This window comes from Mauremys mutica, chromosome 2 (genome assembly GCF_020497125.1).
Source record: "Mauremys mutica isolate MM-2020 ecotype Southern chromosome 2, ASM2049712v1, whole genome shotgun sequence".
Classification (NCBI taxonomy): Eukaryota; Metazoa; Chordata; order Testudines; family Geoemydidae; genus Mauremys; species Mauremys mutica.
In genome coordinates this window covers 87341296-87367271 of record NC_059073.1, presented here as the reverse complement: position 1 = coordinate 87367271, position 25976 = coordinate 87341296, and the positions used below count along the sequence as shown (strand labels likewise).

The window sequence follows — 25976 nt, the reverse complement described above, 5'->3', positions numbered from 1 at the left end:
CAGGCATCTTTGTCTTCTGGTTGTCTAGCATTGGCATCCCATCATCCTAAACACCTAGTGCCAATTTCTACAGTCCTTATTCAAGCAAAATTCCCATTGATTTCAGAGGGAGTTTTGCCTTAATAAATAATGGAAGATTTGACCTATATTGACTAAATGAAAATTCAACAAGAAGGAACTTTTGAAATAGCAATTGATAAATCTTGCACAGAGCATTCAGATCCAGTCTTTCTTTGTGCAAGACATTTATTTTCCTATATTTTCAGTCTGTGATAACTTTCTTTATAATTGAAGTATTACTCTAAACTTCCTATTTCTTGAAATGTACAAATAAAATCCAGCACAGGTAACAACCATTTTTTATTTCAGTTCAGACCTGCAGGGTATGGGTAATTATGGTAGCTCAAAATAATTGGGTTATACTGCTGTATACTCTTCTGCTTCATAAGGGATAAGTTTGATTGAAAACCACAAGTGAAGTGGCATTGGATTTAGATATTTTGCTAGTGGTGCATCATTCTAAATAGTAATTCCCTGTGGGGTATAGAAAATTTAGAAAGCGCTCCAAGCAATCAAGCACTGTTTTGATACTGTGAACAGCAAAATGTGAAAGAGAGAAAGAGTGGACTATTACACCTGACCTCCCCCACACCCCTAAAAAGCAGAGAATAATAGATTAAAATCTTTGTAAAAGAAATATGAACCAGAGTCCTGTCTATGGCAACAAATTAATACATTGGAATAACATTGGGATAGACTGGGCAAACTGCCCAAATTCTCTCACTTTGATAGTGAAAGCTGTGCTGAACAGAATCATTTTGCCAATTAAATAGTGGTGTTTACTGTTTTTCCAGCAGAAATTAGGTGAATTTGCTTTTATAGAAACAAACAAAAACTGGAAATGAACCTAGAAAATATGATTACATTTTTTTCTAGTGAGGAAAACATTTTTGTATTGGTCTAACAGTAACAGTGGACAACTGATTATCATCTGTAGATATTAGCATAGTTCCTCTAAATCATGTTTATTTGGTGCTTTAGAATCTGCAGTGCCTTTGGGAGCATGATGCAGTCATGACAGAGTCAGTTTTTCCTCCTGCAAGCTCTTTTTTTCCATGATGCTGGAAGTCAGTCACTGAGCTTTCGTCCAGACTCCCAATCAAATCTTTATTTTCTTTCACTACCAGGCTGATCTCTTTAATTAAAAATGAACAAAAAACTTTTGCTTAAAAGAGTACTTATATTTTAATTTATGCTCACAAAAGTATTTTAATCTTCCTGGCTAGTTTCCAATATGATAAGAAAATAATTGTTAATAGTTCAATCTTTCTAGTTTTTCAACTACAGTCATAAAATGGGGAAAATAAAAGTGAGTGATAATCAGTGAAACTCCTGAACTGACTTTCCAAATGAAAAGGGATATAACATCAAACACAAATGGAAATCAAATATGCCCAGAGAAGGCCAAGCTAGATCAGGGATAGATAGCCCAGAGAGAGGTCTAGATAGAGTCTATGAGATATAGTAAATGAGAACAGAGCAAAAAACAAAAGCCAACAAGAAATAAAAAACTGAATAAAATAACCACCTAAATACAAAACAAAGTGGCAGATGGGAGAGACAGTACTATATAAAATGGTATTTCTTGTAAAAGCACAGTAGCATGTAGACTTCCAATGACTACTGATTCTACACAGGATATTTGCTATTCCTCTTAAGGTAAGTCCTTATAACCTCTTCCTCTCCCTCATATTTAGCTTTGATTTATGGCTAGACAGTAGTAGCCATGATCTAGGAAAAAAATTAGGGGAATATTAGAATATTTCTGTTTTCCAACTTGCATGTTCCCATAAATTTGTACCAAATATTCCCGTCAAATTTCAGGCAAATAAAAATCTCCACAGAATTCCCAGTTGTGGAGATTCAGTAGCGGTGTCTGAGTCAAAGAGAAGCAGAATAGTTAGTGTAACAGAGCACATAGATTTTTAAAGAATGATTTTTAGTGCCAGTGGACTACTACATCTGCCCTCCCCACTGCCCCTAAAAATAACTGAAGTGCTAAATGAGAAATGAGGCAGATGAGAAACTCAGCCCACAGAATAGGGCCTAAATTGTGCACTCAGCAAAAATGGGCACTATATCAGTTGTTGATGCATGCAGCAATCTGCCAAATTATGATATATCCCAGCCATTTAAGACCTTGGTAGAGACTAGTGAGCCCCAGGAATAGGGTTTGCTTGTCTGACAGCACGTAGATTGGTAACCTGATGTATGAGGCAAAAGATACTTCTGCTTTAGTGCTTCATTCTTTATGCCAGATTTTGCATGCCAAATTTCATGATGCAAGTTCTTATGCCAAATCTTGTCCAGCAACATCAGCATACAGAATGGTGATTGCAAATGGAAAGTAGAAGATGAAAGGTAAACAAGGATATATATTCTAAGAATTGCACAGCAAAGTACAAACTAAGAGGAGATGGTGAACAATTTGGTCACCCTAGCAAAAACCTTTTCTGTGCATTGAAAAAAATATTATGTGATCATGTAATTAAAGACTGTATCATAGTGCAAGGGACAGAATTAAGGTTGAATAAGCAACCCGGCCTAATTCTGGCATTTCCTAAAGGCATTTCCTAATTTTTAGGTTCCTGACTTGGCAAACTTAACATTCTTTTAACTTAGTTTGAATGTAATTTCCTGTTTATTTATTTATTTTTAAAAAGGCAAACAAACCCTATGATGTACAGTTGTAACAATCCCTCGTCACACATCATCACCACAGCTTTAAAGCGGTGCCTTCAGCACAGAATCCTAGGCCTCATCACTTGAGCTAAGAGAGTAATTTAGCTGATAGTAGGAGAAGGCTGTTATCTTATGCAAACCAGCCTCTCATGTAGGACATATAAGTTGTAGCAAACTGAGACAGCAGGTTACATTTGCAGGAGTAGCGACATTTTACAGACTGCATACCCAAGTACAAAAATTTGGTAGAGTCGTTTTTAGAACTAGTGTGGTTAAATGGCTGAGGGTTGGGTTTGCCATATTAAAGGTTCGGGTTCCTTTCCCATCATGTATAACTCCTCAGTGAGGTATAAGGCCTTACTCAATAATAAAGATTGTGAAGAGCACAGAATTCTCTCTTCTTACTGTTTGTTTATTTAGGAAGTATTAACAAGTTTACAAATTTTTGCATGTAAATATCAGAAACAAAACTATCATAATTACAACCATGAGCTTTTGTTTAAAGAGACATTATACAGTAGTACAGTCATCAGATCTCTCTATTTAACAGTGTTACCATATTACAGAGTGGACATAACTACAACGCTTATGACATGTTGTTTCTAGTGATTTTATTAAATTGAGTGGAATCTCTGATTACACATATTGAACAGAACAGGCACGTCTATCGTGTTAATATTTAAACAAATTGGAGAGGTGCACTGGGCTTTTTGCATGTGAATGTATGTTGTCTGAGTAAAAGGTGACCAAATATCAATTAATTTTTGTCTCAGCCAATTTTTCTGGGTATGTAATTGGTGTATTAATTTCTCCATAACAACATCTTCCCATATTTGTGAAGTATTCCTCTGCAGTTAGCCTGGAAAAACAAAAATAGTCTATCAGTAGAATTCTGAACACTAGTCATGAGAAGGACTGAGTCTAGAATTCATAGTCTCTTAGCCCTGTGCTCCTTCCCCAATTTGGCGAAAAGGTGGAGCCATTTTTCCTGTGTCCCATCCAGAAGGTTAGTGCTGTGCGGCTTCCTGAGTGTGGTACATGTGCAGTGTTAATAGAACATCAACAGTTTTTTGTAGCAAGTCAGGAACACACTACAGTGAGAAAAAACAGATGTAAATGGTGATTTTTGACAATATGTACTTTAGTTATATTCAAGTGGATTTTCAAGGGGACAAACAAAAGGCACCTACTTGAGCTCAGAACTATCACCATGCCAAATTTCAAAGTCTTACTTTAAATCATGGGATCACAGAGCTTGTAAAAAATATTTTTTAGAAAGGAAAGTGGTAGGCAATCTCCGTATAGGTCACTACTACTCCTCTTATATTATGCATAAACTATAAAGCCTTATGCTTCAAGTCTTAAGCCAGCCTGATATGTGATTGTGGAGAAGGCATATAAACCCTTGAACATCTAGTGAACTGTTGCCCAAGAGGGGCAGCCATGTCCAGAAGCCATAGAGTGGATGACAAACATGGATATCAATCTTCCGTGTTGCTTTTCAAGTTTCCATATGAAAGAAGAATGACAGATGTTAGGGCAGATTTCTCTATGGGCAGATTATTCCATAATTGTCCACTATGTGGTTTCTTTCACCTTTCTCTTAAGCATCTGGTACTGTCCACAGTCAATCAGGACACTGGACTGATCCAGTATGGCAATTCCTATGTTCCTATCTCCTCTTCTCCTGTATTTGTCCTGTAAGCCTTTGCCTTCTTTCATCTTAACTGATACAGGTTGTTTTTTTTTTGCTGTCAAAAAGTAGAGATTTGCTCCACTATCTGTACTGACAAGTGGGAGCACAAAACTTTCATCACCTAAAATTCCCAGTGGCTTCCTGTCCATTTCAGAATTTAGTACAAAGCCTCCCCCCTAGTCATCAGAATCTCCTGTGGACTTGTGCTCCCTCCTTTGTATCTCTCCAATCTTATTCCTCCCTATTCTCAAGAGAATTCCTTATGCTCTTCAAATACCAGATTTCAGTGCATTCCCTCTCTTTCCTCAGTGAGTGATAGAGCCTTCTTCCAAAGTGTCTGAAACAGTCTCTGTATTTAGTTGACTCCCTGACATTTCAAATCTCTAATCAAAACCCTTTTTGGCCATCTTCAGTAAAATAATCCAAAGATTTCCAGGTTTCCCTGGCTCATTTTCTCTGAAGCTTTTGTCAGTGTTGCAGGGCTGGCTTTACCATGAGGCGAACTGAGGCGAACGCCTCAGGTGCCAGACCAGGGGAGAGGGGCGGCGCCACTAGGACCCAGAGTGTAGAAAATTGTGTCTGCTGGTGGTGCATATGTATTCTCTCTGCTCTAAATGCACAGAGATGGTGGAGTGCTGTGCTGAAGGAAGGAGGGCACAAGAGACATAACAGGCAGGCAGGAGAAAAGGTGAGAAGGAATAACAGAAAGCAGCATGAGCTGCAGGGAGAGAGGAGGAGGAGCCTCTTATGTACCTCTCTAGCACCCCCAGGAGCCTGGACTGATTCACACCAGCTTCTCAGGGAGCTTCCTGTTTCCTGCTGCTTCCCTGAACCCACTTGAGGAGAACAGGCCGTCAATTGAACTAGTAGGAGCCAGTTAGGCCTTTAAGACGCTGATATCTTCCCTCACTCAGGCCCTGCCACCAGCCTGCTTATTTGTCCCCTTCAACTGAGTGTTGAGAGCCACTATAGCTGGCACAGAACAGCAGTCATGAGTGCAAGAAGAAAACTCCCTTCTGGGGCAGCATTCAGAAAAAGAAAGCAAGCAAAGGAAGCTTTTCCATCTAAGCAGGAAGGAGCTCACCTGAGATACATAGACACAAATGTTTACGGTGAGCCTTCTGGCCCCAGTGAGGATGTGAGTGGTGAGGAGATGCCTGATCTTCCAGTTAGTCAGAGTGCAGGTGACCTGGCAGCTACTGCAACATCCATATCTCCATCTCAAATGGATGTAACCACGCACATTCCTGAAGAAAAATGTAGATCAGAGAAGAGTGTGGTGGAGGCGCAAGAAACAGCTGCTGCTTAAGTCTAGATGATTCAGGACTGTAGACCCACTTGAGCAGTAGCCTGAGGGACTTCCATGGGCCATAGCAAGTGAGAAACTTCATGTTCCCCAAAGACAATGAAAATAGAAGTTTCCATCCAACACATTACTGGCATGAAATCCCCAATGGTGACAAAGTGGAGAGCCCATGGCTTATGTACTCAAAAACCCAGAATGCTGCATACTGTTTTTATTGCAAAATCTTCCAGTCTAATGTTCCAGCCACATTGGGTTCTACAGGAACAAAGGACTGGAAAAATCTGGCTAGAAATCTGGCATGCCATGAGAAGGCAGCAAATCACCAGAGAGCATTCCATAGGTGGAAAGAGTTTGAGATGAGACTAAGGTTAAAGGCCACCATAGCATCAAGAGAAGACTGCATGAGTCTCTTTACTGGCAAAATGTTCTGAAAAAGCTCATTGCCATTGTGAGAATGCTTGCTACCCAAAACCTAGCACTGTGTGGCACTGCAGATCAGTTGTATGTGCCAAACAATGGAAACTTCCTTAGAACTGTGAAGCTTATGGCTGAGTTTGATGCTGTACTCCAGGAGCATCTAAGAAGAGTCACTACCCAAGAAATGTCCACACACCACTACCTTGGAAAAACAATTTAAAATGTAATCATTCAGTTACTGGCAACAAAAGTCAAACAGAAGATTGTGGCAGATCTGAAGTCAGCAAGATATTACTCTGTTATTCTGGACTGCACACCTGACATCAGCCATACGGAACAAATGACTTTAATGGTGCGTTTTGTAACAATAACAGAACCCAGTGAAAATGTCCCTGCAATGACTGTCAGAGAGCATTTTCTAGAATTTATTGACATTGATGATACTACAGGAGCTGGTATGACAAATGTGCTTCTTATAAAGCTAGAAGAGATGGGAATTGCAATAGCAGACACGAGAGGTCAGGGCTACGATAATGGTGCCAACATGAGAGGAAAGAACAGAGGAGTGCAGACACGGATCCGAGAGTTAAACCCTCAAGTTTTTTTTGTCCCATCCAGTTCTCATTCACTGAACTTGGTGGTCAGTGATGCAGCATCAGCTTCTAGTGAGGTTGCTGAATTTATTATTGTAATTCAAAGCATCTATGTATTTTTCTCTGCATCAACTCATCAATGGCAAATTTTGAAGCAACATCTGGGAACATCCTCTCTGACATTGAAACCACTGAGTGCCACACGATGGGAAAGTTGACTGGAGGCGATAAAGCCTATCAAACACCAAATTGGGAAGATAGATGATGCCATAGTTGGCATTATGGAGGATAATGCTATGGCAGGAACTGTTCATGGGAGAACAGTGGCAGAGGGAAATGGAATCACCAGAAACATACATAACTTCAAATTTCTGTGTGGCTTAGTGTTGTGGTATGACATACTGTTTGAAATAAATGTTGTAAGCAAGAGACTCCAAGGTGTTGACCATGATATATCTGGAGCAATGGAACAACTGGACAAAGCAAAGTCATACCTACAGTCTTACCAGTCAAATGGGGGATTTCAAAATGTTCTGAAGAGTGCACAGAAATTGGCAGAGGAACTTCACACTGAAGCTATTTTCCTACCCATTCAAGAATATAAGTCACCAAAGAAGACGACATTTTGATTACAAGGCATGGGATAATCCCATAAGAAACCCCAATCAATGATTCAAAGTTGAATTCTTTAACCAGGTGCTAGATTGTACATACAGTCAGTTGAAGAACGTTTCATGCAGCTCAAGGAACGCAGCAGTATATTTGGGGTGTTTGTATGATGTTCCAAAGCTCCCTCACTATACCTGAAGAAGATCTACACCAGCAATGCAGGGCACTAGAGACAGTGTTGACACATGATGACATGCGTGATATTGATGCAAGTGATTTAGGTGATGAACTGAAAGGCTTTTCAAGATACATTTCAGCAGGATCAACTCCAGAGGCTGTTCTGGAGTATATGTGCACAAATAAGATGACCACTCTCTTTTGTTGCTTTTGTTGCTCTGAGCATACTTCTAACACTTCCTGTAACAGTTGCCAGTGGAGAACACAGCTTCTCCAAGCTGAAGTTAATAAAAACACATCTATGCTCCACAATGACACAGGAGAGGCTGTTTGGCCTTGCAACCATCTCAATAGCACATGAGCTGGCCCAGACTGTGGACCTTTAGGTAGAACAGGAAGAAGACAGAATTGAGACCTTTCAAAGTTTTGGCCCGAGCAAGGAGTTATGGGGGCATCATTTGAGCTCCCCGCCTCAGGTGCCAAAATGTTGTGGGCCGGCCCGGCAGTGTTGTCTTCATATCCCCTTCCTACTGATCTACATAACTACTTTTGTATGTAACTGCATAATTCACTTGTTTTTGACTGCCAAGCGTCCTGTGATAAGAACAAACAATTAATTATATATTTCATTAAATGGTGGGGGGGGTGGACACAGTAGAACTTTGTTTTACATGCTTAGTATATTCTGGAGTAACAGTGAGTAATGAATGAATAATTATACCAGGAACCATGTCATAGCAGGTGCTGTGGTAAAAATTAATAATTTGTTCTTTTTTTATTTCTGTCTTAAAATATTACATAGTGTTGGAACTAGTAAGGGGCTACCATTCCACTCCACTCCAGAAGTGGCTGCGTTTTGGGGCTACAAAAGTGATCCATAAAATGATTTGAGGTCTTTTCGAATGAAAGTGCAATATAAATGTAAGTTGTTATTACATGCTGTGTAGTGGAATTGTATCAGTCAGCCACATCTGCTTTATTATGTAGCAGTGGCTTGAATCAGTGCCAGATGATATCTACGGTCTGATTTTTGTATCATGAAATAGTGCCATCGAGAAGATTTTCGGCGACAAGAATTGGAGAGATAAGCCGAGAGCAGTGTCAGTTCCTGAGGCAATGATAGCTAAATTGTACACTGATGAAAGATTTGACCACAGAGGAATATCATGGGATAATATCCAGGCCTGATTCAGGCTTCAGAGTAGCTCAGCTGCTTCCAAAGACTATGAAACAGAGAGGGTACATTAATTTCCTCAGTGTGGCAATATATCAGGTTCCAGTCTTTTTCATCAGACCTGTTGTTTGGTCTCTGGCTTTGAGCTATCTCAATTTGAGAAGTCGGCTGATTCTACAGCAGTCACTTGACAAGAGGTTGCTGACCACACAGAACAAGGTTTTTGGAATGATTAATGATACTTCTGATCCAGGGAGAAAGTCTGTTGCTGCTGCTACTGGTAGACAGCTGTTTAAAGGGAGCAGTAAGAGAAGCTCCATTAACATATTAATATGATAAAAGATGTGGCCTGAGCTGGCATAAGTTAACTGCAAATATCTTTCATAACCAACCATTGGTGGTTAAATAGAAGTAATTTTTACTCCTATCGGCTCCTTGGTTACCAAGCATACACATCACCTGAAAATACGGACATGTTGATATTTTTGGATAACAATTCCACTTTTGAAATGCAGGAATGATTCTGGAGAGGAAAATTAGGCAGAATTATGTCATCAAGACCGTTAAGAAAATATTCCTTTACAACACAGATCTAATGTATATACTCAGCTGTACCTTTTGCATATACTGGGATAGGTGCGTCTAAGCCTGTCCAAAATTAAAGATCCAACCTTTCAACCAAGGGGAAGGGTGGGCCACAGGCCCTATACAGACTAATACACTTAGCAGTAATGCACAACATTTGAAGTGCTGTTTAGGGCTAACCACTTGTAGCAGCTTGTCATGTATCTCATGCATTTGGAATCTTGGCTGAGCCTGGTTAAACCTGCACAAAGATAAGAGGGGCTGCTTCTCAACTGCCTTCCATTCTATGTAGTCATTCACACCTGTGCAAAGAGGGTGTGCAGTTGATGTAAAATGAGGTGTCGTTAAACCCACTTTGTCATGGCTTTACACAGGGGCAAATGCCATAAGGTGCAAGGCAATGGGGAATCAGGTCCACAGCTTCTATGTCTTCGGAGGGCTGTGAGACTGCTACTTTTGTGTGTGAAGTAACAACACCTGAAAGTTTTAGTGACCTCAGTGCTTTGAGTATGCGTGACAAACTTGCCACGACAACAAGAAGTCAGAAGCGATATATATGGCAGATTAAGCCATGTACTGTGACCAGAAATTGTTAGGCAAAATGTCCTTGGACTGCTGTCTGATTGAAAAATCAGTTAAAAGCTACCAGACTATTGGCTACCAGTGGCCAAATATAGCTAAGGAAGAGGGATGACTCAGCTGTGCTCCTTTTTACTGGCCATGTCCTCTTTGCTGGGGAGCAAGTGACACAAAGCTACACAAAGCATCCGAAGAAGTGAGCTTTAGCTCACGAAAGCTCATGCTAAAATAAATTTGTTAGTCTTTAAGGTGCCACAAGTACTCCTGTTTTTTTTAAAGCTACTATGATGGATCTAATCTACATCACCCAGGGATTCCACCTAGGAAAGAGGTCTCCTATGGAGGGCATTTTCAGCAGACTTTTCAACTGTTTTGCACGGCTTGGATGATGCAAAACAATCATAGTGGACCTATGGGTTAGGGCCTGTATCTATTTTATTTTGTGCATGTAGATTTATATAACCTAATAGCTTGTATCTTAAATAAAATGCACAGTGCTGGAGAAAATACTTTTGTTGTAAAGTCACAATTCATGCCACATATTATACACGGATATTTCCAGTCACAGAGATTCATCTGTTATTATTTTCAGCCATATTAATTGCATATAATGTCTGTGTCAAGTTTCTGTGACTTAAATGAAGGAAAAAGAAAACCCCATTTAATTATCTCTGGGCTAAGCTAAAGGAAGTTTTCCCTGACTATAGCTTAGTAGAGAATACTTTCATTAATTTAGAAAAAAATGTTGGCTCTTAGAACTGTGGTTCTAGGCATTTATATCTAGTTAAATGCCTGGCATGAGGTTATGTCCTTAATTTAGAATCTTATCTTAAATATGAATATAAAAAATGTGACAGCTTGTCAACAGACCAGAAAAATCATGTCTTCTATTTAACTGAAACTCACTGCTTCGCCTTATGGACATTAGCCATTAATTACTTCTCTGAATTCTCTTTCATTTAGTTGGAATCTGTTCTGTACACAGCTATACATGTTATGTTGATAAAATCATGTAGTGTAATTTGGACATAAAAAAATCCAAGGAGTCCATATAAAATTCAGGTTACTGGCTTCTGCAAGTATGGAGACTTCTCTTTTCTACTTTTAAATCATGCTGCAGAACATTCTCTTCCTTTTTCTAAATCTGATTGCATTTCAGTGACAAAAATATATAGAAATGATTCTGAACTGAGATACAGATTTTATGTTGAATTTAGTGAGGATACTTAAAAGAGAGAACTCTTAGCTTGAAGCTACAGTCATCATGTGTTTGCATAGAGATAGCTCCCTGTATCTGTCTCTATCTCTCTCCCTCTTTGCTGCTATATTTATCAGCCTTCCTGGCCATAAAAGGTCTGGACTGTAGCTCTGACATTCCACTGACTACAGGCATTATTTTTGTTCTGGACCTCGGAGTCCAGTTCTTAGCCCCGTCCTGACACCTCTTTGCTGGATTCAGTTTTGCTGGATTTTGGTCTCTATCATTCATCCACTTCAGGACTTTTATATTTGTCATTGTTCATTTGGCAACTGGTAAGTGTTCCGTTTAGACAGGAAATATTTCTAACTTGTAAGCTCTCTTTATTTTGAATCTGTACACTGGATTGATGGTAGCTCCCTTTAATCTTTTGAGCTCAGTAGTTAGTTGAGGGAGTTGTGGTAACAGGTTGGAGAAATCTGAAAGTGTAGCTGCAGAGACAAAGCCAATCAGTACAGGGGCTCAGTTATTAGCAGCTCAGCTATCCGAACAGATAGCTATGGGACTTTTCAAACGATGCATGAGTTATTAGAAGTACAGGCGACTTTTGTTTTATAAATTCATCTTGAATGAGAGAAAGTGTAAATAATTTTCTAAATATTTTCTAATTGTATGGGATTTATGGTGAATTCTGAAGCAGATGAAGTGACACTGACTAAGCTCAGAGGAAAATCTGATATTTTTTCCTCTCTCAACATTTTTGTTTTTCTATTTCAATATATTTTTAAAGGGATTTTGAGTAGATTTTTAAAAGCACAAACTAGTCATACTTGCTACTAGCTCAATGGATAGGTTACAAATAAAATATTTCTATAGTATATTTATATTGTACAAATAAGTACAGAATATATGGACCCAAAAGCTGTACCTGTGGGTACCTATGATATGGACCATTGGCCACCCATGTCTAGGCTAGGCTCTGCAGTCACAAAAGCATATACAAATTCAAAGGGGAAATGCTACCCTCACACATAGCTGGGTACTGTCAGGATGTACTGAGCATGTTATAAAAATTAAGACATAGGACTCAATCCTACTCCACTGAAGCCAAAGACAACACTCCCATTGATTTCAATGGGGACAAGATGCAGTGATAAATTCCTTACAAGGGTCCCAGATTTTCTTGTGGGTTTTCAAAGGAACATAGGAATTGCCATATCAGATCAGACTAATGGTTCCTCTTGTATGGTAACCTGTTCCTACCAGTGGTCATTACCAGATTCTCAGAGGAAAGTGTAAAACCTTTATAATGGACAATTATGCAATAACATGCCTAACATTAGTTTCTAGCTAATATCAGGCAGTTAGCAGTTGGCTTATGTCCTGCACCCTGAGGTTTGATATCTCATGTAAGTTTGTATACTGGTTAGTGTAACTAGTTAGTGCATATTCGTATCTGTATAAATGTATAATCTTTCTAAGAATCCTACTGGGCTCTTTGCTACAGTGATTTCTTGTGGAAGTGAGGTTCATAAGTTAATTAAGTATTGTAGAAAAAAGTGTTTCCTTTTTAAAATGTTAAATATGCTGACTTTAAATTCACTGACTGTTCTCTTGTTCTTATCTTCTAAAAATGTACATAGGAATGCCTGATTTAACTTCTCTCTACTATGCATTTTATGCAGTATTTTATACTCTTCCATCATGCCTCCTCTTCTTTTGTCTTGTTCTCTAAATTAATCAGTTCTAGTCTTTTTAATCTCTCCTCCTAAGGAAGTCTGTCTAGTCCTCTAATCATTTTAATTGTCCTGCTCTGGACCTTTTCTGTTTGTTTCATATCCTTTTTGAGATTGGTTGATGAGAACTGAATGCTGAAATATTCGAGATAAGGGCGTACCATAAGCAACTGGAACAATGCAACTGCTTGTATCCAGAATGAAGCTTGCCGGTGCTGGAGACAAAGCTGATGAAGATGAACGGGGATCAGTTGTAGCATTCTCTATGACAGGAAAGCAGAGTGTCTTGCTTCCTTTTAATGTATAGAGTAAGACTCATCTCTTTGCACTAGCCTGTCTTCTGCGGATGTGGATTCACTCTGGCTGGCAAGCCCTATCCCTATCTTTGTGTGGGGGAATGAAGATGATGAAGGTGTAGAAGAAGAAAAGAATAAGACTTATACTACAGTGATTAGTGCTATATGAATAAGAAGACATATAGTTTACACCAGTTGTTCTCAAAGTGGGTCGTGACCCCATTTTAATGGGGTCACCAGGGTTGGCATTAGACTTGCTGAGGCCTAGGGCCAAAGCCAAAACCCAAGCCCCACCGCCTGGAGTCAGAGCCTGAACCCTAGGGCTTCAGCTCAGGTTATGGGACTCAGGTTACAGGCCTTGCTGCCTGGGATTGAAGCCCTTGGTCTTGGGCTTTGGCCTCACCAGCCTGGGCCAGTGGGGCTTGGGCTTTGTGCCCCCCCCCAAGACAGTGGGGCTCAGGTGAGTTCAGGCTTTGATCCCCCCTCCTGGGGTCGTGCAGTAATTTTTGTTGTCAGAAGGGGGTTGTGGTGCAGTGAAGTTTGAGAACCCCTGGTTTGCACATATCAACCTCCTTCTTGTTGAAAATGAGTTTATTCCTAGTCTTTATTTTCTTTCTTATAACAAGTTCCAACTTCAAGATAGAAGTTAATCTCTCACCCCATAACTAATTATTTAATTGCCTCTTATGAGTGACTTCAAATATTTTTTGAAAGTCCAAATAAAATATACCTTCTGGTTTTCTTTTATACACTACCATAACTCATTGGGTCCTTCATGGAATTCTAACAGATTAGAGAGGTGTGATTTTCCTTTACAGAAACCATCTGGTTTGTCCCTATCCTATCATGCTCATCTAGCTATTTAATAACTCTGTCCTTCATTTTTTGGTTACCTGTTTACCTTGTACTGGCTAGCTCTTTGGTCTATCATTTACAGGATCACAAGTTGCATCTTTTTAAAAGACAAGTACAATGTTGGCTACCCGCCAGCCCTTTGATATAGCAGTTTATTTTTTTAATGATAGTTAAAAACTCCTGAATGAATATTCCACAGTGCTGCTATATAATTGCAATTTAAATGATCATTTTGGTTCTAACACCTCTTCTTTTGATACCTCAGAGACCCGTAACAGAAGATAAACTATAACTGGAAAAATGTATGATGAAATTAGGAAGGTTAAGAGGAACTATGAAGAGCAAATTGCCAAAGACATAAAAATGAATGAAAAAACTTTTAGGGTATATTAGAAATGGGGATCCTGCACAAGAGTTAGTGGGATCACTAGATTTCCAGAGGTAAAAAGAGCAGTCAAGAAAAATAAGGACATTGGAGAGAAACTAAGTGATTTGTTTGCATCAGTTTTCCTCAAAGAGGACAATAGGCAGGTGTCTCCCTAGTGCCACATTTTGAAGGTAAAAATGAAAATGGGGGTGAAATTCTGGCCCCAGTGAAGTCAATAGCAACACTGTTATTGACTTCAGTGGGACAGGTTTTCACCCAGATATTTAATGACAGTTGAGAACTTTTGAAAGAATACAATGCTGTTGACTTTGCCACTGAAATTATCAGTTTTGTTATCAGGACAATGTAGCTGTGAGACTTTGGCTAAGTTGCATCAGTGGGCATAGGAACATTAAAACTCTATTCTTTTTTCATAGTTTGATTTAGTCCTGGGGATTACTTGGTTGACTCCAGATCAGAACAGGATTTCTGAACCCTATGAATGACATGTGAGTTTCCTGAACCCTAAGAAAATTGTATGAAGATTGTCCTAAGTGCATTGATTTGACTTAAGGAAAAGTTTTAGGTTTTATGTTATTTGTTAATTCAGAGGTTTCCCTGATTTGAGTTTTCATCTGTTTAATCTATTCTTTTTCAGGCTGTTCACACCTTAGCATTTCCAGGCAGAAAAGTGCAGTGGACAGTGAGTTAGGAGGCACCATGATGGCTTTACCTTTCTACCAGAAACATCATGAACACTATGACCGTGCGTACCGCCACAAAGAGCTGCAATCCACTCTGAGCCAGTACCAAAAGGAGGAGAAGCGTAAATCTGCTGTCTACAGTCATGGGTCTACAGCCTACACTCGTGGATCTGCCGCCTACCGCCATGGGTCTGCAGCAGCCTATAGTCATGAGTCTGCAGCAGCCTACAGTCATGGATCAGCAGCCTATGGTCACGAGTCTGCAGCCTACAGTCATGGATCTGCAGCCTACAGTCATGGATCTGCAGCTCACAGTAGGAGGTCTGCTGCCTACAGTCTTGGATCAGAATCCCTCAGTAAGATGTCTTCAGCCTATGATCATGAATCTGCAGCTCACAGTAGGAGGGCTGCTGCCTACAGTCTTGGATCAGAATCCCTCAGTAAGATGTCTGCAGCCTATGATCATGAATCTGCAGCTCTAAGTAGGAGGTCTGCAGCCGATAGTCTTGGATCAGAATCCCTCAGTAAGAGGTCTGCTGCCTACAGTCTTGGATCTGAAGCCTACAGTCATGGGTAGGACAAAACACAGCCATATTTTTGGGGCAATGGTGGGAAAAACTGTTTGCTGGATCTGCCTCCCTTAGATCAGTGTCAACACTCCTATTGACAACAGGAGCAGGCACTGTAATCAGTAATGTTAATATATTTTCCATACTTACTGCTTTTCAGTTAGGTCTGGGGAGGTGGGAGAAATTTAGTCCACTTGTTGGAAGTATTGTGGTGATGGGCCCACTATAAGAAGAACATAGATAACTAGATAGCTCTTCTTAGATGCAATGGCTGTGTTTTTACATTATATGCACAGTTCATATTAATGTTCAAATTGTCACACTGTAAATTGGTTGAGAAGCTTGGTATTTTCAAAGCAGAAACAACATGAAGTTTTTGTCAGGTGCAAGAAGAACATATCATAATTGACACTGAAATAATATAATAAAACATTGTCTAAACAATTAGATTAGTGGAATGTGCTATATTTCCTGGCCTCAGGAACCTCAGTGATAATAAAAGCAGCTAGGATAGTATTAAAGCAAGATTAGTACTGCAGTTAGCAACAGAAGAAATGATCATCAAGTTATAGCAGAAAACATCTACTCTCAATTACATCAGCGTAAAAACTCATTAAAGTCACCAGTGTACTTGAGAGGAGAATTTGATCTGTTAGGCCAAATTCATGCTTGGTGAAACTCTTCTGATATCAGTGGAGTTACACTAGGGATGAATTCTACGCTCAGGTCAATAGAGTTACACCAAAGATAATGAATTTGGCCTAATGCATTTAACAATTTTCTTACAGAAACATAACCTTAATATGTTTCCAGTTATTATGAAGTTTTCATATGAGTAAATAGATTTGATTTTTATTTTAAGTCATATATATTATGATGGCTTCCAGGCTGCTCTATTTTAAACCAGTTGCCAATAGCTTTTAAAAGCCATACTAACCCCCAAATCCAAACCCAAATATAGATCTAGATCAGAAATTTTTAAATAACCCCTGTTCTTATAACGGGCTGATGCATGACACTGGATTCTAAATACAAATCTAGATTTTAATTGTGTAGCTTAAGCCTATCTTGGGAAAAAATATGCCATTTGAATTTTGAGCTAAATTTATGGAGGATAGGTCCATCAATGGCTATTAGCCAAGATGGTCAGGGACACAACCCCATGTCCTTAAGACTCTCACTGCCAGAAGTGGGAACTAGCTGATGGGATAATTGCCCTGTTCTGTTCATTCCCTCTGAAGCGTCCGGCACCTGCCACTGTCAGAAGACAGGATACAGGGTTAGATGGACCATCGGTCTGACTCAGTATGGCCGTTCTTATGTTCTTATGATCTTATGCTCGCATCAGTTCTTATATTATCCAAACTGGATCCTTTAGACTCTGTCATACTCAGTGGTGCAAGTAAAATCCATTTCTTGCTGGTACGGGTGGGGGCACTAGCTAAGGGGGGCATGTGACGTACCCACGTGACCATCCATATGACTCCTCCCCACCCCCAGCCTGGAGCCCCCAGGCTCTCCCCATCCCCTCCCCATGATCCATCCCACGTTACCTATGGGAGAGCGGGGGGCTCTGTCCTCCTCCTGCTGCACCAGAGACTTTGGGAAAGGAGCAGAACATGGGGCCACTGGGCAGCCCCATGCTGGCAGCTCCTCCAGCATGGCTGTACCAGCCCCACCCCCAGCCCCTGCCCTTCCACGCAGCTGCATCTCCTCTGTCTGTACAGCAGCCCCGCTGGGGGGCAGGGCTGGAGGCGTACAGCTGTGTCAGAGAGGAGTTGCTGGTGTTCTGCTCCTTTCAGGGCTCTCCCAGGATCCACAGCAAGGAAAGGAGCAGAAGCCCCAGCCCCATGCCCTGCCCTTCCATGGAGCTGCATCTCCATCCTCGTACTACAGCAGCAGCCCTGCCAGAGGATAGGGCTGGGGGTGGTACAGCTGCCGGAGGAGCTGCCGGCATTCTGCTCCTTTTCCCCGCTGCCCCTCCATGCTGGGAAAAGAGCAGAACCCCCAGCCCCACTCCCGTCTTTCCACAGAGCTGCGTCTCCCTCTGTACAGCAGCAGCCCTGCCAGAGGACAGGGCAGGGGGGTGCGGGGCTGGGGGTTCTGCTCCTTTCCCCGTGGGGAGGGGCAGCAGGGAAAAGGAGCAGAATGTCAGCAGCTCCTCTGGTGGCTGTACCACCTCCAGCGCCACCCCCCAGCCCTGTCCTCCCCTGGGGCTGCTGCTGTATCGATGGAGCTGGAGGAGAGGCAGTTCTGTGAAAGGGCTGGGGGTGGTACAGCCACGCCAGAGGAGGTGTGGGGCTGCCAACTCCTCCTGTGTCTTTCCGATACGCTGTACTGGCTATAAATAACTTGCTGGTACGGTGTACCGGAGTGTACCAGCGTACTTGCACTGCAGGCCATACTCATAGGACCAGATTCTCACCCCTCCTGTGGCTTCTTTACACTGCCTCAGTAGCACAAAGTAGCCATATTAGAATGGGAAAAGGTACAGAGAAGGGCAATGAAAATGATTAGGGGTATGAAACAGCTTCCACGTAAGGAGAAATTAAAAAGATTAGGATTGTTCATCTTAGAAAAGAGGTGACTAACATAGGGATATGATAGAGGTCTGTAAAATCATGAATTGTGTCAAGAAAGTGAGTAAGTGAAGTGTTATTTACCCCTTCACATAACACAAGAACCAGGGGTCACCCAATGAAATTAACAGGCAGCAGGTTTAAAACAAATATAAGAAAGTACTTCTTCACACAGCACACTGTCAACTTCTGGAACTCATTGCCAAGGGAGGTTGTGAAGGCCAAAAGTATAACTCGGTTAAAAAGAATTAGATATGTTCATGGAGGATATGTTCATCAATGGCCATTAGAAAAGATGATCAGGAATGCAACCAAGGCTCTGAGGGTCCCTAAATCTCTGACTGCCAGAAGCTGGGACTGGATGAGAGGGGATGGATCACTCGATAGTTGCCCTCGATAGTTCATTCTCTCTGAAGCACCTGGCACTGGCCATTGTTGAAAGACAAGGATACTGGGCCAGATGGACCACTGGTCTGACCCAGGATGGCCATTATGTTCTCATGTTCAGAAAGCATTACTACAGGGGCAGCCAAGGATTCCTTGAGAGACAGTCTATGGTACCTGCATACCTCACTGTGTGTAGGGGATGTGTCAGGAAAGGTATGCTGAGATGCAGAGTGGATTGCACAGCATTTGACCTGATCCCCAGATGCCTGTCATGTAGGACAGTGGTTTTCAACCTTTTTTCATTTGCGGACCCCTAACAAATTTCAAATGGAGATGCGGATCCCTTTGGAAATCTTAGACATAGGCTGCAGACCCCCAGAGGTCCATTGACCACAGGCTGAAAACTAATGTAGGAGGCTCAGTGGTGCAGAAAGCATTCTCCGTTCATTTGGCATATACTGTAGAGAGTTTTGTGGGGCTGGATCATGCTCAGTGTAAATGGAATGCTTGTCAGTTTTAGCAGCATGCTTCTACCAAGCTTTGCTGAGTATGGAGAAATGACAATTTTCAGAGGCTTATTGACAGGGACCAGATCAGCTAGGACCAACTGCTGGCCTGCTCCCTGACTAACTTCAGTGCTAGAGAGCCATGAGCCAATCCGCACTGCCTGGGAACTGACAGAGTGGCCACAGCCCCTGACTGGCTGCTGGTTTAGAAGCCCTGCTTATAATCCTGGCCCTGACAGCAGATCAGCAGCTGCTCAATGCATACTGTGCCTGCAGCTGTGCTTGCCCTTGTTCCAGTCCCTGCTCCCCTCTGGCTTCAGACTTCTGGCTTCAATCCCCAACTCTGCATGACTTACCACTCTGGTTGACCCTCCAGTTCTGGCATTTGGCTTCTGCCTCTCCAGTACTGAACCCTGGCTCCACCTCTGGGTTACCCAGCTCGGGCATTTGGCTTCTGTCCCTTCAGTACTGACTCTTGGCCTGTTTCCTGGACTCTGCCCATCCTGGACCCAGTTCTAACTGGTAGGCCGAACTCTTGCTTCCACCACTAAACCTGACCACCCATGGCCCAGTCAGCTATAGTTTGAGCCGCCTCAATACAAAGGCTAAGGACCCATATTGCCGGCATGGACCCGCTCAGGCCAGTTTTTCCCTGGCGGAGCTGGTGGGGGCCCATACAGAACTTGCAGGTGCACAGTGTGGCCCTACAAGCCCAGGAGGCTTCACTATCAACCCTGGCTCTTGCCCGCCAGGAGCCAAAGGTCCTACTCCCAGACAAGTTTAGTGGTAATTGTAGTCAGTTCTGAGGTTTCCTAAATCTATTCAGGTTCCTCTTCTTGTTACACCCCCAGTTGTTCCACACAAAGCAGGCCTGAGTAGGGCTCATCATTAGTCTGCTCACTGGGGAAACCTTGGCCTGGGCCTCCCAACTTGAAACGGTACATCCCCCTCCTGGGTCAGTTGAAGCAGTTCTTTCAGGCCATGTTGGTTCTCTTCAGTGACCCTCACCACACCCAAACTGCTGAAGCTGTGCCGCAAGCACTACAACAAGGGTGTCAATCAGCCACCAATACGCTGCCAAATTCCATCACCTTTCTGTGAACACCACATGGAATGAGACTGTGCAGCGTCATCCATTTCAGATTGGGCCGAACGATGATACAAAGGATGCACTGATGTGGGTTGAGCTGCCATCCTGTCTCACAACCTGATCAACCTATGTATCAGAATTGACAACTGCCTTCCTGAGCAGCACCATGAAAGTGACCCAACCCTGTGAGCCCTGACAACACCCAGGCCTTCCCCTCCTCAACAATGCACCTGCTCCAGAACCCATGTATTTTGACTAGGCCCACCCAGGATATCAACTGGGAAGTCTCTGAAGCTCAGGACACACTTCCTCAGCTAGGGGAAGTATGTAACCCATATCTGCTTCGTGTGGCGCTCTGTCCTCTAGTGGCACCTAGTCCAGCTAGTGATTCGTGAGTCTGCTACAGCCTTGGCTAAGAGTCATGTGGCTTTTAGATCATGCAGTAGAGCCTCATGCAATAGCTCCAAGCCCCCACTTGTAATGCTGACAGACCCTGGTTGTCGGTGAACTTGAGACCTCTGGAGCCATTCTTATGTTCTAATTCAGGGGTCCCCAACGCGGTGCCTGCGGGTGCGATGGCGCCCGTGGGGGCATCTAAATGCGCCTGCGTCCTGGCCAGTGGTGGAGCATCCGCCGAAATGCCGCCGAATTTCTTCAGTGTTTCGGCGGCGATGCCTCTCAATGATGTCACTTGTCAGCGGCAAGTGACATCATCGAGAGGCGTCGCCGCCGAAATGCTGCAGAAATTTGGCGGCATTTTGGCAGGTGCTCCACTGCTGCCACGGTCCTTCGTCTGGTACCCACCAGACGAAAAGGTTGGGGACCACTGGTCTGATGCTTTGGAACTGACAGAATGGTCACCGCACCTGATTGGCTGTAGGACTGGTAGTCCTGCTTATAAGCCTGCCCCCACCCTCACCCCACAGCGGCTCAGTGGCTGCTCTCTAAGTACCATACCCACAGCTGTGCTTGCCCTTGTTTTCAGTCCCTGCTCCAGCCTGCTTCCAGTTCCTGCTCCCTTCAGATTTACAGCTTTAATCCCTGGCTCTGCCTCTGATTTATGACTCTGGTTGACCTTTTGGTTCTGGCATTTGGCTTCTGTTTCCAATACTGATCACTGACTCCGCCTCTGGCTTATGACTCTGGTTTACCCTTCAGCACTGGCTTCTGTCCCTCCAATACTGACCTTCATTTCCTATACTCTGCCCACCCTGGATCCAGCTGTAACTGTTTGTCTGAACTCTCGTCTCCACCCCCACGCCTGACCACATACAGCACAATCTGTTACACTTTTAACTCAGTCAAATCTGGGTAGATTTTCAGGGGGACCAAAAGAAAGTCATCTCTCTGACACCCTGGTGACACCTCAAACACCACCAGATTACGTTTCCCTGATCCAAAGCATGGATGTACTAGAGCAATTTGAAGAAATGAAGAGGAAAAAATTAACATTGGCAAAACTGCCTGTTGTTTGCTAGTATTGTTTTTGGAAATGGTTGAATCATTTTCAGTGAAACTATCCAAAGATATTCAGCCTCAGGCAGAGACCAAGTATGGAGAATTTCAGCCTTAATGGTTACAGTTTGTCCAAATTATAAACAACTAAAACCCAAGGTTTAGAATGGAAAGTGTTAGGCAACTTTACCGATAGGCATCACCACCAGCTCTGCCCTTTATGTCTGTATAATGGCAGAGCTAGACTAATCCCACTTATTTTCTTACATTGAAGGCTTAATCGTTCAAATTTGTGTGCAAGATTTCAGTGGTTTTTCAGGTGTATTTTTCATGGATGACACCATATTGTTCACTGACAGCAGCTAATAATCCAGTGCCAAGGAAGTTGTGCTGTAGACTTTTTATTAACCACAGCATGGGTCAGAGGTTTACTTCAAGAGAAAATACAAAATATTTGGCAAGGCTTGAGCTTGAAACACTTTTACTTATTTGCAGAAAAATAATGATCATGGGGACATGACTGAAACAAACCAAACAAACAGAAAAACAGGGTGTTTTCTTCAGTATGTGCAATTAATGCTTCTGTCAACAACAAATATATGTCATGAGCAAAGTAATGAAACTAGGATCAGTGCAGAGTTGAGTAACTAATATGCATTAGTATCTGTGAGAAACATAAGAAGATAAATGAGTAATCTTGAAATCTCTGTTGGCACTACCCCCATCCATTAGTTTATTATAGGTGAGGGTTAAAAAGAGCTAGCTTACAAAAGTGTCAGGCAGAGCCAGAAAATGTTTTCATGAGACCTGCTTCATGAAAGCAATGTGTGCAAACAATATAGCCACTGATCAGCAATGTGACCTGGCCGCATGATGAATCTGTCAAGAAGTTAAAATGAATATAATAAAAAGAGTGCTTCTCATCCATCTGGAAGAGACTGGTTCTCACATGTGTCTGATGAGGCTTCACTTTTTTTTTTTTTTTTTTAGTCTATAGCCAATTCTCTAGTCTACTATGTCCTTTTTGCACCATGTAAACGTAAACACTGCAAAGTGGACTTAAAAGCGGCTGGAGATGATCCAAGGAGAATTTCCATTGCACAGGGGAACTCTGCTAGCAGAAGTGGCTCTGCTATCTCCTATACCAGATGCACTCCCCACCCTTGGTATAAGGGGAGGGAAGGGTGTTCTGGGGGGAAGCTGGGGTTAGGCTGCCTGATTCTCCATCGGTGTAAGGTCAGGTTAGACTTGCTCCCCTGCAGCTCTAACTTGTGTTGGGGCTGGCAGCTCAGGATCAAGGAGCTGCAATCAGTTCCCTGAGCACTCCGACCCCCATTGTACCCAGTCTTCACTTGTGAGGATTGGAAAATCTGCCCTTACAGGCGCAGAAAGAATGACAAGACAAATCACATAGGGTAGATTTCTATTTAGTACATTTATCTGGGGGCAAGATACCAAAGCAAAGCTACAGCTTGGGGTACAAAGGCACTGTGCAATGATCTCAGATTGGGCTTCTGTTATGAGAACTGGGTAGAAGTTCACATTGATAGCTACCCTGTTTTTACATCTATATAGGATTACATCTGGGTTTACGTCTTTAGGGACAACTCTAGTTCTGCTCCCATTTCAGGGGTAAGTTCAGTGAATCTGAGCAACTGAGAAACACTGGCGTTAATATTATAAACACACTGAAAATTTTGAAAACTATATCCAGAAATGAGGACAGTAAGCTCAGGTCACAACCCTGATAACGGATTACAGATAGCGTCTGACCTGGATAAAACATACATATATTAGTTTGGGAGATCAAATTAGGCTGAGAGCTATTCAAAGGTGATGGTAGTGTTCCTCTGTGAAATCAGAGAGCAATGTTGGTCTGCTAGGTTCTTCTCCAGGGAGACTCTGTTGCACATATCAAGTAAAAGCTTTGGTCACAACTTGTTGAAACAAAGGGCAAGATTTCTGGAATCTATTTTCAAGATGGTAGAGGCCTCTTTCTTAGGCCAGCTAAATGGTGACTACAGACAGAATTTACTTATTATAGAGCACTATAATAAAGATTGTGAATAACCAAAAAGGCACCAGGAGGTGCAGTGATACCAGATTTGTCTTCATATGCAAACAACTCAATTTGAATGTGCTCCTGTGTTAGTCCTTCATGTAGCCCACTTTGCATGGAATGGAAGCTAATGAATGGTATGAAGATTAGGAAAGAAAATGAAGCCCAGTTCTGGGTTTTCTTGCCCAGAAAGCCTCAGTGAAAGCCTGAAACATGTTTATTCAGCTCTTCAGTACAGTTCCTTTGCTGTTTGAAGCTTTTCAATACTGTAAAGGGACAGACTAGATCCCACAGGAACAGGCCTGTGCCTGGGGCAGGTAAGGAGATGCACTGCTCCAAGCGGAGCAAAAGGAGGCATTGTGAGGAGCCACTTTGAGGTAGCAAGCATCCCTAGCACATGCACTACAGTCAGTCTTTCTCTGATTGTTTACTCCAGGCCAGGGTTTAGGAAGTGCAGATTGTTAAAGTAGTTAGTCTGTGGATAACAAAAGCCAGGAAGAATTATAGGGTTGGTGTGGGTCCAGTAGCTGGACTAAGGAATCCCATTGGTATACTCTACAATAGAGTGGTGTCTCTTATCTGCCACTCCGGAGAGCACAGGGGCCCTTAGACAGGGGGCACAAGAAAGGTGACAGCTCCAGTGCTTTTCTTACTCTCACAGGGGCAGACCATAGTCTGGTCAAAAGGATACAGGGAATAATCACAGCTTTCTGTAGCAAAAGAGAGACAAGATGGGTGAGATATTGGACCAACCAGTGAAAGATGTTCCTCACCCATCTTATCTCTAATATCCTGGGACTGGCACAACTACCACTACACTGAATGCTACCTGTCGCAAAAGAGACTGTAGGAGGTAGCTCTCACGGGAGATTCAGCTCAGTCGATTTAGTTAAAGGCAGTGAGTGGAAAATTTAAGGCAGGGCAGGGGTATGTGTGATATTTTTATCATGTGCAATGGCTCTCAATGAAAATCTCAGGTCCATTCCTGCTGGCCAGGACTACACATTGTAATGGAAATTCCTGACATGAATCTGCAGTACCTGCGGGGCCTGCAGAAATGGAACTGACCTTTTCAGTAATACCAGTTGTAGAGAAAATAAAAGAGGAAATATTCAAATACAAATGCAAATATTTAAAGGCACACTTACATCACCTGATAGGAAATGGAGTATGCAATTTATTTTATCTTTGCAAACTCATTTTATTTTAGAGAGTTACAGTTAGGGAAGACAAAGATACTTGGAAAAAGAAATCACAAGTAAAGCAAAGGGAAGGACAGTGGTAGTCTCAAATACAAGTAATTTTTACCCCTTTTAAATATAATTTGATTGTAGTCATTCTTCATATGCTGTTTTTTCTGCCTATCTGACAATCATTGTACTCCACTCGGCAAAGTGCTTTGAGCCATAGATTAATGGGCCTGTATTTTTACTATAGCTCTAAAGCCTTCTGTGAGCCTTTTTATACCTATATTTGTGTTACTTTACTTTCCCTTCCACACCAAGGCTCCACCAAGGGTCATCCCCACCCACTTTATGGGAAGAGGAGTAGCAGCCTCTTGGTGCTTGTTCTCCCAACAGCATTATGACATGTGATGTGAATAACCTGCAACATGGAAGTAATGGGGCTCTTTATGCTCCCCCTCCCAAATTCCTTGTGTGGGTACAGAGTCTGGCTTGTAGTCTGGTGCACAGTCTGGTTTGAGAAAAGACTTGACTAGAATTAGATATGAGCCAAGGAAGTGAGGTTCAGTTCTGAATCAAGGTTAGGTTTAGGTTAGGTGTGACAGGGCTTCAATCACCATGCTGTCCTGCTGTTCATCTTGGGGATTAGCTCTGCAGGCTAGTATGCCCTCTCCAGATGGTGCATTGCCTGCTGTCACCTGCTCCTGGACCCATGTCACTCCAAGGACTGCGGTATCCTCTTCATGACACAGCCCTCCGGCCATGTCACAATGTGTGCTCCCCTATTCCAAGGGTAAGTGCTGCAGTCCAACTGTCCCACCATTTCCCCAGTGGCAACTGCAGCCACTGGTCTGGCCACTTCCCCATGACCCCAGCACCCTCTTTGCCCTTGCCTCAGGGACTCAGCCTGCAAATCCCAGCAGCCAGCCAGGAGAGGTCTCTAGCTCCCCCAGTCCCTGCTAGCAGCACTGTTCTGTCCAGGGTGCTAGCTTCTTTCTGCCTGCCAGGCACCCAGTCCTCCCTCCTTAAGCTCCAGGGAGTAAGTGACTGCTCTGCCCTTCAGCTCTTCTTATACGAGTCTACCAGGCCCTGAATGGCTGTTCCTTTCGGCCC

The 25976-nt window shown here is 42.6% G+C and overlaps 1 protein-coding gene across 3 annotated transcripts in view; it reads left to right on the top strand.

Moving 5' to 3' along the window:
* MYOM1 (myomesin 1) overlaps positions 1-25976 on the top strand; it is a 157122-nt gene that overhangs the window by 40747 nt on the left and 90399 nt on the right. Inside the window, exons 1-2 of one of the 3 annotated variants that reach the window (XM_045004130.1) lie at positions 11288-11411; positions 14989-15607. In XM_045004130.1, coding sequence (XP_044860065.1) covers positions 15051-15607 — 557 coding nt within the window. In that variant the 5' untranslated portion in view covers positions 11288-11411; positions 14989-15050. Of the gene's footprint in view, positions 1-11287; positions 11412-14254; positions 14348-14988; positions 15608-25976 lie in introns of those variants that run through there. The other 2 variants (XM_045004131.1, XM_045004129.1) reach the window with 2 other exon arrangements.